The sequence below is a fragment of the Ipomoea triloba genome, chromosome 4 (genome assembly GCF_003576645.1).
Source record: "Ipomoea triloba cultivar NCNSP0323 chromosome 4, ASM357664v1".
NCBI lineage: Eukaryota > Viridiplantae > Streptophyta > Magnoliopsida > Solanales > Convolvulaceae > Ipomoea > Ipomoea triloba.
In genome coordinates, this window is record NC_044919.1 from 12584966 (window position 1) to 12597606 (window position 12641).

At 35.7% G+C, this 12641-nt stretch overlaps 2 protein-coding genes across 2 annotated transcripts; one reads left to right on the forward strand and one right to left on the reverse strand.

Moving 5' to 3' along the window:
• Window positions 1-55: 55 nt before the first annotated feature.
• Window positions 56-3674, reverse strand: LOC116017865 (15-cis-zeta-carotene isomerase, chloroplastic). The gene is made up of 4 exons (XM_031258517.1): window positions 3052-3674; window positions 1966-2112; window positions 1649-1858; window positions 56-440 (listed from the first exon to the last, which is right to left on the reverse strand). Exons 1-4 carry the CDS (start codon window positions 3463-3465, stop codon window positions 105-107), a joined length of 1107 nt encoding a protein of 368 aa, XP_031114377.1. The 5' UTR covers window positions 3466-3674; the 3' UTR covers window positions 56-104.
• A 5849-nt stretch (window positions 3675-9523) lies between these two features.
• Window positions 9524-12641, forward strand: LOC116015600 (CRIB domain-containing protein RIC4-like). Its single transcript, XM_031255707.1, has 3 exons — window positions 9524-9933; window positions 10102-10224; window positions 12173-12641. The coding sequence occupies exons 1-3, from the start codon at window positions 9795-9797 to the stop codon at window positions 12439-12441; spliced, it is 531 nt and encodes a 176-aa protein (XP_031111567.1). The 5' UTR covers window positions 9524-9794; the 3' UTR covers window positions 12442-12641.

Here is a 12641-nt window from a genome sequence, read left to right on the forward strand (position 1 = left end):
GCATTCCCACCCCCCCCCCCCCCTCTCACCCCCAAGCTCATCAACACCCCATGGGTGAGGAATATATATATATATTTTACATGGTGGAAAAGTGGCATGTTGAACTACCAGTGAAGCCTGAAGCTAGCAGCCTGCATGAGTGGGTGGGCAAAGTAGGCACCTAATGTCAATACTGTTATGGACAAGTATGGCAATCTAATAAATTCTTTGTAATAATCTTTTGGCAACTTCTGGCGACCATCTACAATTGCTGCAAATGGAATGATGCTTGTTCTATTCTTCACAGCTTCAAATGCCTCGCCATATCGGATTGCCAGCCTCCGGTCCCCATTCCACGCTCCAAACAAATGGTGCCCTATCAAACCCAAGGATGCCGCCACAGCAACCGAGTTCCCAATCCATAGAGTGTGAGCAAGGCACCACATCACCTGCCCGACCATCTGACATAGACAACCAACACCAAGTGTAAAGCACACCGGCTCGGTAAGAAACTAGGGATAATGATGAGTGAAGAACACAAGTAAATAAATAACCTCATTTACAGTTGAAAAATCTTGGAACATGAAACTCATTCCTAATATGTATGAAGAGTTAATTCCAACAATAGTTCTCCTACTATGTTGATTTTCCAAAATTAGTCCCCGACTTTTAACTTGGACAATTTAAGTCCCTTGACTTTCAAATGCTTTTCAATGTTGGTCATTTAGTCAAATTTTGGTTAAGTTGAGGTCAAATGAAGGGGTAAAATTGTCCGTTCACCTATATAGTGTATTATTACTCGTATTTCTCCTGTCCTATACACTATATATATGAATATAATCTCAGTCGAAGAGACTTCGACTGAGATTATATTCATATATACAGCGTATAAGACATGAGAAATACGTGTAATAATAACTAAACATGTGAACGGACAATTTTACCCTTCATTTGACCTCAACTTAACCAAAATTTGACGAAAGGACCAACATTGGGAAGAATTTGAAAGTCAATGGACCTAAATTGTCCAAATTAAAAGTCGGGGACTAATTTTGGAAAATCAACATAGTCAGAGGGTCATTGTTGGAATTAACTCTATGTATGAATCTGCTTGAGGCCAGATTGACCTCTTTCAAAGAATCTTACACCGCTTTATAGCAAGTGGAAGCTACAATAACGTGATACCAAATAGTACACTAATGGCATGGGATGATTGTATTATCTAATTGTTTATGACTTCCTGGATAAGAAGTCGGAAGTGATTACTGTGCCCACCTACATTACTCATTCAAGCACAATTTCCCCTAATGTACCAGTAAAAACATAAAATTCAAACCAAAACATATATTTACTTCTATGTTCATTTTGTACATCATAAGTTATCATGAAAAAACAAATGACAAACTGCCTTTGCAAGCATGAGCTAGGCTTCAAGTCTTTATTGATCTCAAAAAACAACTGAATCCAGCGTGTTTATTTTTATTTTTCTTATTCTTTTTTTTTTTTGAGGGTAAGTCATAAGTGAAAACAAGGAGACTGTATTCACATGGAAGTTATTCAATGTAACTCAATATGTCTTGGTCTGTCAAAACTCCCTCAGATTGAAAGAGCACATTATATATATGACAAAAATGCAATAAACAATTGCACAACACGTTTCGGATAATACCTGGGGGTGCCTAGTAATTCTCATGATCCCAGTTTCCCAAAGATGCATCTTTGGCTTATCTACAGCTGCAACCTCTAACAGATTAAATGTCGATGGGTAGAGGAAGAAAAAAGAAATGAAATTAGATAACCAAACAAACTGATGCAGCCCTGGAAAGCTCTGTAATTGCCATAACTCTACTCCATCATATCGGTGGTTAATAAAATACACCTACAACATGAACATTTAATGAACTTCATTATAGTCACCGAAGGAGCATGGCAAAAATTCTATTGGTTGAGTCCACTAAAAGATAGAGTTGATGGTTAAGAACTCACAACAGTGCTAACAGCCAATGGAAGAGATATCCCAGCAAACAATACACGGAAAGCACGCTCTCCTATGAGTCTTTCACCTTGGTCTCTAAAACTAGCAAGACCACTGTGTACTATTGCAAAAATAAGAGTAAGGGCGAACATTACAATCTGCACAGAAACATTAAGGATCAGTACTTCAGCAGTGACCCTCATCACAAAGGCCCTTTTTTTTAATAGAGGGAAGAACCAGTTTTTCTGCTCAATTGGACTATAATGCACATGAGCCAAACCACACTAAAAGATTGAATCCAATCAATGAACTAATCTAACTCAGGATCTTATAAACCCATATGTCTCCTCTCTTATTACTCTTAATCCAATTCAATTTCCCCAAAAGAAAATGCAAGTATATAGCAGTATAGCAGGCAAAATTATGAAGAAATCACAAAGAGGTGAAAATTGAAAAGAGAGTGTTAAGTCATAGCAGATTTGCTCTAATGTTTAGATAAGAACAATGGCACAAGTTGACATGATTTCCTAGAAAAGTTGTGGTTTGTGTAGCATGCTTATTTCAACATATATCCAAACAAGAATGTGTTCCAATTTCCTTTTTATAAATCATGGTTGATTAGCTGAACCTAATATCTAGATAACCCATATCTTCTTGTTTCAACAAATCCAAATATGCCTATAACCTCCATTCCTATTTGAATGGTCCTTGCACTCTAAATTTATAGGTAACTTCTTTTATCAGAACATCCTTATTTCGTCAGCATGACCATTTTTGTTCCTCTATCAACAAAATTGTTGAAATGTTATTAAATACAAGGCATTTCGATCATTTTTATATAAAGTGAGTTGATACCGTTATATTTTATGTTTATTTTTAAAAAAAATTCATAATGACTTTGTATTTAAAGGCATTAAAACTATTTTGTTGACAGAGGACCAGAAATGGTTATGCCACACCACAATAATACTATGATCAAATGTGGATGTTCTAATAAAAAAACCTATAAATCTGGGAAAAAAAGGAATTAACTCAACAAAAATGAAAAATTGTAGTATCATACTAAAAAAGATTGTATCTTTTAGTGATAGTTAAACCTCATGACTGTCTGAGAGAGCGGAAACGGTGTAGATGAAGCTTTTGCCAAAGCCGGTAGAGTTATCAATCCATAGCAAATTGAGAGCATAGAGAACAACGCCAAGAATTACAGTGAAGTAAACCCAAGATGAAATCTTCTGTTTCGACAACTCGAATTCCGCGGAATCCTCCCCCACCACACTCCCCGCCTCCGCTTCTGCCTCTTCCCGCGTTTTACCCACCACACCCACTAGTAACAGCGGGAGTTTCCTCCGATTCTTGGGATACAACACAGGGATTTCTACCCGGAAAGGCTTGGCGAGTCCATTAGTCCTCGAAGAAGAAAAAGGAGAAGGGGATGATAGTCTTGTACTTGTTCTTGGCTTGGGTAGATTAAGGAATGGGTTTGAGAGGAAAATGGAGGAAGCTGCCATAGGTGATTCAAGATTGAAGATGTTCAGCTCAGGGAGAAAAAATTGGTAAGATAATAGGTAAAACCGGAGAGGGAATCTAGAGAGAAAGGTGCTGTTTAGAGTGGGTTTTGGACGCTATGGCGGAATGGCGGAGGGAAGTGCTAATCCCACTCGCGGAGAATAGAGAATTGTTCTGCTCCCACCACTCGTCGTTACATGGAGTTGGCGGTGGATGAGGTATTGACTCACCGTTTCTTGTTGGGGGTGCAAATAAAATAAGTAATTAGAAGGAAATAAATCAGATATATTACATGTAACGAACCGATTCAAATGAAAAAGATTAATAGGATGTTTTTTTTTTTTTTTTAAAAGAAAAAGTATGAAATTCATTAAGATTCAAGCTCAAAGCGCGAGCAATGGAGGGAAAGGAACAAAAGAATAATCCGTACAGTCAAACTTGGATAGGGCTTTCCGAGCTAACAAATGGGCAACCCTGTTCGCAGATCGTTTATAATAAAGATTAAATGCTTCAATCTCCTTTGTACGTATAAAACACGTAGCATAAACTCAGAAAAGTGTATGAAATTGCTTGTAAAAGATACAGAGAGAAGATCTCAGCAAATTGGCTTGCGAGCCTTTCTTATTAATTCCTCCCTGAATTTAGAGAGAGAGTGCCGACCCTTTTTAACTTGGGTCTAATGACCTTTTTATAGGCTTAGGAAATCAACTTTGACTATATGACCTTTGATCCCGACCCTATTACAAAGCGAGGGCAAGGATCGTAAAAGGAGGTCAAACCCGGGAAAAATTCCCTATCAAGTAGCCCCCTCAGCCCAAGCCCCGACGTCAAGTTAATAAGGAAGGGTTCGGGCTAGAAAACTGACCGTATAGTCCGTGACTTGCGCTGGTTGCCTCGTTAAAAACCTTGGGCTAAGAAAAAACTCAATGAGAAAAAATCCTAGCCAAGGAAAAAAGAGCACAACTTTAAGCGCCAACGAGAAAGAGTTCGAGCTTGAAAAAACTGATCGTATAGTCTGCGACTTACGCCGGTTGCCTCGCTAAAAACCTTATGCTAAGAAAAAACCCGGTGGGAAAAAGTCTTAGCTAAGGAAAAAAGAGCACAACCTTAAGCACAGTCTTTTGGACTATAAGGGTCGGCTAAACTCTACCGATCTAGGGATCGAATCTGCGATATGACTGAGATGTCTAATTTTACTGATCTAGGGATCGGGTTTTACCAATCAAGGGATTGGAGTTATTCACGGTCCTCCCTTTCCTCGGGCCAACTAGTCGTAGCTGGTTTGAGCTTGGTCAAACCTCGACTCGGATTACCCGATTACAAGATCGTTCTTAGCGGATCGCGCTCGGTTGATTTTAATTACCACGTTAATCATTATGACGGGTTTTTGAAAATCGAAACCATTTGAACGAGGCATTTTTCCCGATTTTTATGCTCGGTTTAGGAACCGAGAATCCCAAGTGGAGGAATGCTAGTAGACCCGAAAGTCTAATGAGACCGTGAGGGTCAATATGCTCGGGAAGTATGCTATGGTGTGCTATAGTCACCGATGTCACATTGCTCGGGAAGCATATTACGGTCGGGAATTGCCTTGGTGGGCTCCATAGGTCGAGGGAGTTACCCTACAATCGCCCTACAACCCTACTAGCAGCCCCCCACTCCCTATGATGCGAAAATCGTCAGCACAAGGGAGTAGATATGATGGCCTCCCGAGTTTGTTTTCAGTTTTGACTATGGTCGGGGAGTAACTCAATCGAGTTCACGATGCTGATGCATCAAACATAAGGCCCATGGTCGGGCAAGTGATCAAGAGATCTACACTAATCCTGGAGATCAGGCATAAGGCCCATGGTCAGGCAAAACGATCAAGAGATCGGCAACGATAAGAAGCGGGATATATTCATCGCTGAGAAGCGAGGCATATTCATCGCCAAGAAGCGACATCGCTAAGAAACGGGATATATTCATCCCTAAGAAGTGGCATCGCTGAGGAGCGGGATATATTCATCGCTAAGGAGTGGGATATATTCGTCGCTAAGAAGTAGCATCGCTGAGAAGCGGGATATATTCATCGCTAAGGAGCGGCATCGCTAAGGAGCGGGATATATTCATCGCTATGGAGCGGCATCGCTGAGAAGCGGGATATATTCATCGCTAAGAAGCGGCATCGCTGAGAAGCGGGATATATTCATCGCTAAGAAGCGGCATCGCTGAGGAGCGGGATATATCCATCGCTAAGAAGCGGCATCGCTGAGAAGCGGGATATATTCATCGCTAAGAAGCGGCATCGCTGTGGAGCGGGATATATTCATCGCTAAAAAGCGGCATCGCTGAGGAGCGGGATATGTTCATCGCTAAGGAGCGGCATCGTTGAGAAGCGGGATATATTCATCGTGCCGATGGTGGCAATGCCGACCTAATCGGGCTTATAGCACCGGCGGTGGTAATGCCGACCTAACCGGGCTCAGTTGCCTACAACGTAGGGCTTATGTCGAGATATGGTCTCGCGCTCATGGTGCAGATGGTGGCCATGCCGACCTAATTGGGCTTATAGCGCCTGTGGTGGTAATGCCAACCTAACTGGACTTAACTGCCTACTATGTAGGGCTTATGCCTTTTTGACCGATAAATTTGACTTATTTGACCAAAAGTAAAATATTTAAGGGTTTAATTGCACTTTTTAAAAATTTAGATGCCTAATTGATTTTTGGTGTAAAGCTTAAGGGCCTATTTGACAATTTTCTCTAAATTCAATAAGTTTTAAAGCTCTAATTTATTGAGCTTAGAATCTACCTTCCTTGTCCTTATAAGATGCATCAGAAAAGACAAGAAAAGTTATACTGATATATTTTTGAACACTCTTATGAAGTATTCCACTTTCAATAATGAAAAAGAAAAAAAACAAATTATACATCTAATCCCTTAAAAGGCATGCATGTATGGGGTAAAAGTCTTTATTACCTTGGGGATTTCTTTCTCCTTTTTTTGGCATTGAAGAAAGCAGTGTGGCCACGTTTGAATAATAAATATGAAATTCCTTTGGATTCACTCATCCTCCGATCCCATTGACGTGACGCCATGCAATTGGATTACAGGATTTCGGAATACTATACATTCATTCCACAGTACAGATCCCTTTAACAACAAACCACTGAAACCACAAACATAAAAATAAAAATAATAATATATAGAATTAGTGCGTCTGCAAAAATATGGTGGCTTAATACACAACCCAATTTAAAGGGGATTGAATGAGTATAATATGAGCCCACCACCCTCTAGCCAATGGCCAAAATGAAATTGTACAAGTAGAGGGAGGAAAAGTATCAAATCACTCATTCTATACTGATTATAGCATATATGGGGATGGTTCTGATCAGAATACCTCTCCATGTAAAAAGTGTTAAACACATCCAAATTCTTCATCTCGAGAAATCAAAGGATAGAAATTAAACATTAATAAATTTGCAAGTTTTCAATACTTATAAAATGAACTTTGTTCTTAAAATTTATTAATAGTTATAAAATTGACCTTTTTTTTTTTTTTTTTACTAAAACCCTCAATTATTGATGAACCATGAGGAACTTATATTCATTTGATCTTGCCCCTATACACACATACGCGCACACGCGTACACATATATGTATGTATGTATATGTACGTAGGATCTGGTTCAAGTGAAAAATTCTCGACATGCATCACCCAATATTACAAAGTGCATTTGTTGATACGCAAGAGTATACTCAGAGTGGTTTGTACTTAATTTTACATATAATCATATGCATTTTGTAGTTTTACACGATACACTTTTAATATTCAAAAATTATAATATTTACTAAATTGTCACCACGGATTTTTCTTTACTTTAGAGTCATTGATTATTACGTATCCATATTTTGCATTACTCCGCACTTTTTACGTAATGCCGTGTTCTGGCGTGATCATATACACACACAGATCACATAAGAATAAATGCTGGTACAAAAAATGAGAATTAACATGAACTAGTTAGATCAAGTGGTTAAACAAGTCCATATCTACACGTTGACAATTTTATAAAGAGTTAACTTCAATTATTTATCCTAAATTTATAGGTAGCTATTCACTTTTACTCTAGAACATTCACATTTGGTCTTAGTATTATTGTGGCATATATTACTATTTTTGGTCATCCGTCAACAAAATCGTTGAAATGTCGTTAAATACAAAGACATTTCGATCATTTTTACACAAAGTGAGTTGACCTCGTTATATTTTTAATTTTTATTTTCTTTGAAAAAATCCTTAATTGAAGACCGAAATATCTTTATATTTAACGACATTAAAATTGTTTTGTTGATAGAGGACAAAAAATGGTCATGCTACAATAATACTAGAACCAAATGTGAATGTTCTGATAAAAAAGACTAAAACTGGACTGTTACCTATTAATCTAGGAAAAAAATGAAATTAACTCATTTTATAAATTTTCACAACTCAAAGTGCATATTTTTATTGCATACATTTAATTTAATTTGGAAATAAAATTAGATATTAATTAATAAGGTATATAATAAGTATTTTATTTGTCTCAACACTCGTATCGGAATTCATTTTTTTTAAGAAAACAAAATGTAAGATTGATCAAATTAAATTGTGTTAGATCATAAAAAAAAATTAAATAAAAGTTTTTGGGCAGAGACTTGCATACTACTCGTGTGGATAAAATTGAATTGGTCATTATGAGTTCTCTTTCAGACTAGTAATATATCTAATCATATTGGGGCTAGGCACTCTCCTTTCATCTAAACCAAAAGAAAATGGAAAAAGAAGAGAGAGATGATGATGATAATGCTAATTAAAGTGTTTCTAATTAGTCTATAATAATTTGCTTTTAAAAACAAAGTACAATATTTATCGGTGCATTATACAATGTGCCCAAAGTTGGAATTCTCTCATTAGAGTTGGGTCACATCGTCACTAATTTTATATTTTAATATCTCCATATATAAGTTATCTAATTTTCGTTTATATTATTTATTGTTAAATGTTATTAGTAGTTTAAAAATGGTAAATTATCATGTATTCGGTGATTAATTGTAGTTAATTGTACTATTTTTTTTCATCGTTTTGGGAAAAAAAGAGTTGTGAAATTCGACAATGATGATCAATCTTATTAATAATGTATTAATGTATGATGTATGATATGATATGAAAATTTCTATGATACCGACAATAATAGTACCTTTTATATCGTGTATATTAAATGTTTTATTTAGATTATATTATCAACATTTATCTTCACGGTACACTGTGAAATAAGACATTAGGGTTGATTTTACACAAAAAATTTCTTATTAGGCGAGGGTTTGATTCCCAATTAATGCATTTTTAGTATATTAAAAATGTACATTGTATTTAGGAAAAGTACATTATTTTGTATAATGTACATTCAATATACAAATAATTTACTTTTATTATATTAAAAATGTACATTTTGTTATATGGACCACACAATAATTTGCCATGAAGACTCCGTGTGGGTAGAGTGCACAAATAGGGTAAAAATTTAAAACTGACACACATGATTTACCTCCTCTAGCGCCCAACTCAAAAAATTGATCGTAGGTTATGAAGACTCTTTGTGGGCTACCATTGGACAGTGATTCTGGAGACGGTAAGCTTAGTACTAGTCTAGCCTAAGTTGAAAAACCTAATGTAATAAAAAAATTTCTCTTATTATTATTGTTAGTATTATTATTGATCCGTGATGATTGACATTATGGGTTTGTTGCATATATTTATTTGAAATGGTAGACAGAAAACGTGTAAAAGAGCGGAAACTTTTGTACACATTATCCGGTAATAGCATAGCAAATTCCCGTGTTCTGTTTCCCCATCTCTGTTTGGAGAGACAAGACAAGGTTTAGGAGTTGAGTTTAGCAAAAAATAATGAAAGAGGGAATGAATTTAGGAGCCCACCCACACCAAAGAGAATGATTAAGGAATAAATTTGGTAAGTGGGCTCAGTCCTCAATTTCTTAAACTACACAAATAATCACCCAAAATTAGGCTGATCGAGTTGCACAACTTAACCAACTATTCTAACAACTCTCTAACCCACTCCATCATCAATAAAACTCCTCTCCTCTTATCTCTTCTCTTAGCTTCTTTCCTCAACCAACCTAACCCTCTTTTTATCTTTGGGTTTAATTTGCCTTTCACTTCTTTCTTTCTTTTCCTCAGCTAAATCATTCTGCCTTCTTCCCAAAGCCAATCCCCAAAACCACACATAGTATATATATATCATCACCACCACTTTCCCTTAATTGGTTGTAGGGTTGAGAAGCCATGAGGTACCCTATAGACAAGTTTGTGATGTTCCCCTTCTCCGTTGGCTGTGATTCTAAGCTCGATGTTGCGTCCACCACTAGCCATTCCAAGAAGAAGAAGAAGAATTCTTTAGCTTCGGCTTTCTCTGAAGCAAAGGGTGAGAGCGCTTCGATCATATAATATATGAAATATAAATCTTCTGTAATTTTATTATCATTTATCAGTTTAAACTTTTAGTACGTTTAAACAATTCCTCAGCTTGTTATGTTTATGTGTGTTTGTTTTTTGATTTTTGAGTTTGGTTTTTGTGTTGTGTTGTTTCAAGAAAGACAAGAAGGAGAGGAGGGGGCTGCAGCATCCGGGGAGAGAAAGAGGAACGTTTGGGGATTCCCCAAAGCAGCCAGATTGAAGTTGATAAGGGGCCTCAAGAGTCTCTCCCAAGTGTTTGGTAAGTGTTTCAAAATGACTATTACATAATAGTATGTTCTTTTTCAAAAAAAAAAAAAACATAATAGTATGTTCATGCACCTTAGGGCTTAGTAATTCCTACAACACTTTTTCACTTTAAAGAATAGCCTTCTGTTATATTATTACATTTATAATTCAGTGCCTCCTGGAAATAGCTTATTTGTCTCACTAAGACAAATCCCGAGATTTACCTCCTCTTAAAATCCTCAGGGCAAGGGGAGTAGGGTGCCCTCAGATTTAAGATTTAGACCTTTTTTTTTTTTTTTTTAATTTTTTTACCTCCATATGATTTCAACTCATCACTTGTAAAATATAATATAATATAATAATAATAACATTAAACTTTATTGAAAACTAATAAATTGACCACGCTCTTTACATTTGGCTAGCTGATCTGATAGCCTTAAATAACTTATTATTTATTTAAAAAATAATAATAATAATGTGCCAAGCAAGATTGCAATTGATCTCTTTAAGAGATGATTTTACTCTTACTTCACAAAACAAATTGTTTTACTATTTGGTACATAAAATTGTAATTCGAGAATAAATCGTTTCATTTTTTTTATGAGAGTTTTTATTATGTTGTATAGTTATCATGGTATACTCTAAACTAAAAAATATGGGATAGATGTGCATGACCAATTCAAGCGGAGTAAAGACCAACATGTTAAAGTTTGGGTTATCTATTTTTCTCTTGATTATGTACACAGTATTGTAGAAAAGTGTTTTTATTATATTGGGGTTGATAAGAAAAATGGTTGAGTGTTTTGTAAGTAGAGTATAGTTGGTAGAAATCGAGAAGAAAAAAGGGTTTAAAAAGTCAAGATTAGTTTGGTACAAAAATAAATAAATAAAACACATGCTTGTGTTTTCTCTATAAGAATTATATATCTTTCATTATGTATACTCAAAGAAAAATATGATGTGAAATGAAAGTGACTATGATTAAGCTATGCTTACCAAACCAAATGCATTTACGTAGTTCAAAGATTTTTTTTTTTTTTTTTTTTGGTGCAATAAAGCCCAAAAGCATGTCACTAACATGTGATCACAGGTCATTAGGATTCCGATCAACATTCCGGCCAACTCCAACAAAAATTCCAGCAATAAAGTGACCGACGGTTGCCGGTGAATCAATGAAGGAGAAGGCCCGGTGAGAAGGCATGCAACTGCCTTCTCCTCCGTTGATTCACCGGAATGGTTGCCGATCACTTTATTGCCAAAAATATCGTCAGAGTTAGTCGGAACACTAGTGACCTGTGATAGCATGTCACTAACATGTTTTTGGACTTTATTCCACTAAAATATAATATTGATGGGTTTAATTGCTGCTTAAAAAATTGTAGGGACTTAATTGACTTTTTAGGTAAAGTTTGATGGTTTCTTTTCCTTTTTATCTTTTTGGTGGTTAAATTCAATAGGTCATGGAAAATAAAAAGGAAAAATGACATTTTTAATTGTGAGTTTGTAATCACAATATAATTTTGGTCTCAGGTAATTTTAGTATTTCGATTCTTAAGAAAGTAATAATTTAGTCTCCAATAGTAGATTCATTAAACCCCTAAGTACTAAATTACTCATTTTATTAAAAATTTAGGAACTAAATTTACAGGATATATAATTAAGGGGTTAAATTTTTGTCATGGTCACAATTATAGTCTTTTTTTTTTTGTGAAGAAAATGAAAAAAGGTTTCCACCGGACTTAATGTACAAGTGCATGTAGTACTCATCTTGTTGTCACTTCATAGACAACTAGCAAAACCAATGAATGATATATTACCTAAATTTGATTATGTTATCAATACTTCATCTTAAAGAAATACAAAGCTACTTTTTCACTTTTTGTATACAAAAATGATTAAAGTTTTAATTAGTTGTTGTTTTTTTTTTTGTTTTTTTTTTAATTCTATATTCTCCATTTTAGTTTACAAAGAAGAAAGTGAAGAAGATGAAGAAGAAAAGGAAATGGAAATAGGGTTTCCGACAGATGTGAAGCATGTGACGCATATCGGATGGGATGGATCAACTACGGTCAACCCAATCAAAGGTTGGGAAAATCTTAAAGCCCCAGAAATTGTTTCTTTTCCTTCAACAATTTCTATCAAAGAATTTGAACTTGCCATGGCTGCCCAGGCTAGTGGTGATGAGCATCAACCAAAGTGTGTTAATACTTCCAGCTTTGCTTCATTGTAAGGAAACTCCTTTATGCATACAATGTTGACACATGAAACATATGTAAAGATTGGTATCATAGCTAGGTTGCAGTTTCGTACAATTTTTTTTTAAACATTGATATTTTCAACAATTTTTTTGGGGTTGTGGTTGTACTATGAGATCATGAATTTGCATTTTAGATGATAGAGATGGTTAAAAAAACATTCACTAGCTAAGTA

Excerpts from the sequence above, each read along its gene's own strand:
- LOC116015600 (XM_031255707.1), top strand. The coding sequence starts at position 9,795 with ATGAGGTACCCTATAGACAAGTTTGTGATGTTCCCCTTCTCCGTTGGC. Across the intron at positions 9,934-10,101 it reads GGCTTTCTCTGAAGCAAAGG|AAAGACAAGAAGGAGAGGAG; the intron begins GTGAGAGCGCTT and ends TGTTGTTTCAAG. Across the intron at positions 10,225-12,172 it reads GAGTCTCTCCCAAGTGTTTG|TTTACAAAGAAGAAAGTGAA; the intron begins GTAAGTGTTTCA and ends TCTCCATTTTAG.
- LOC116017865 (XM_031258517.1), bottom strand. The coding sequence starts at position 3,465 with ATGGCAGCTTCCTCCATTTTCCTCTCAAACCCATTCCTTAATCTACCC. Across the intron at positions 2,113-3,051 it reads CTCTCTCAGACAGTCATGAG|ATTGTAATGTTCGCCCTTAC; the intron begins GTTTAACTATCA and ends GTTTCTGTGCAG. Across the intron at positions 1,859-1,965 it reads CATTGGCTGTTAGCACTGTT|GTGTATTTTATTAACCACCG; the intron begins GTGAGTTCTTAA and ends TTCATGTTGTAG.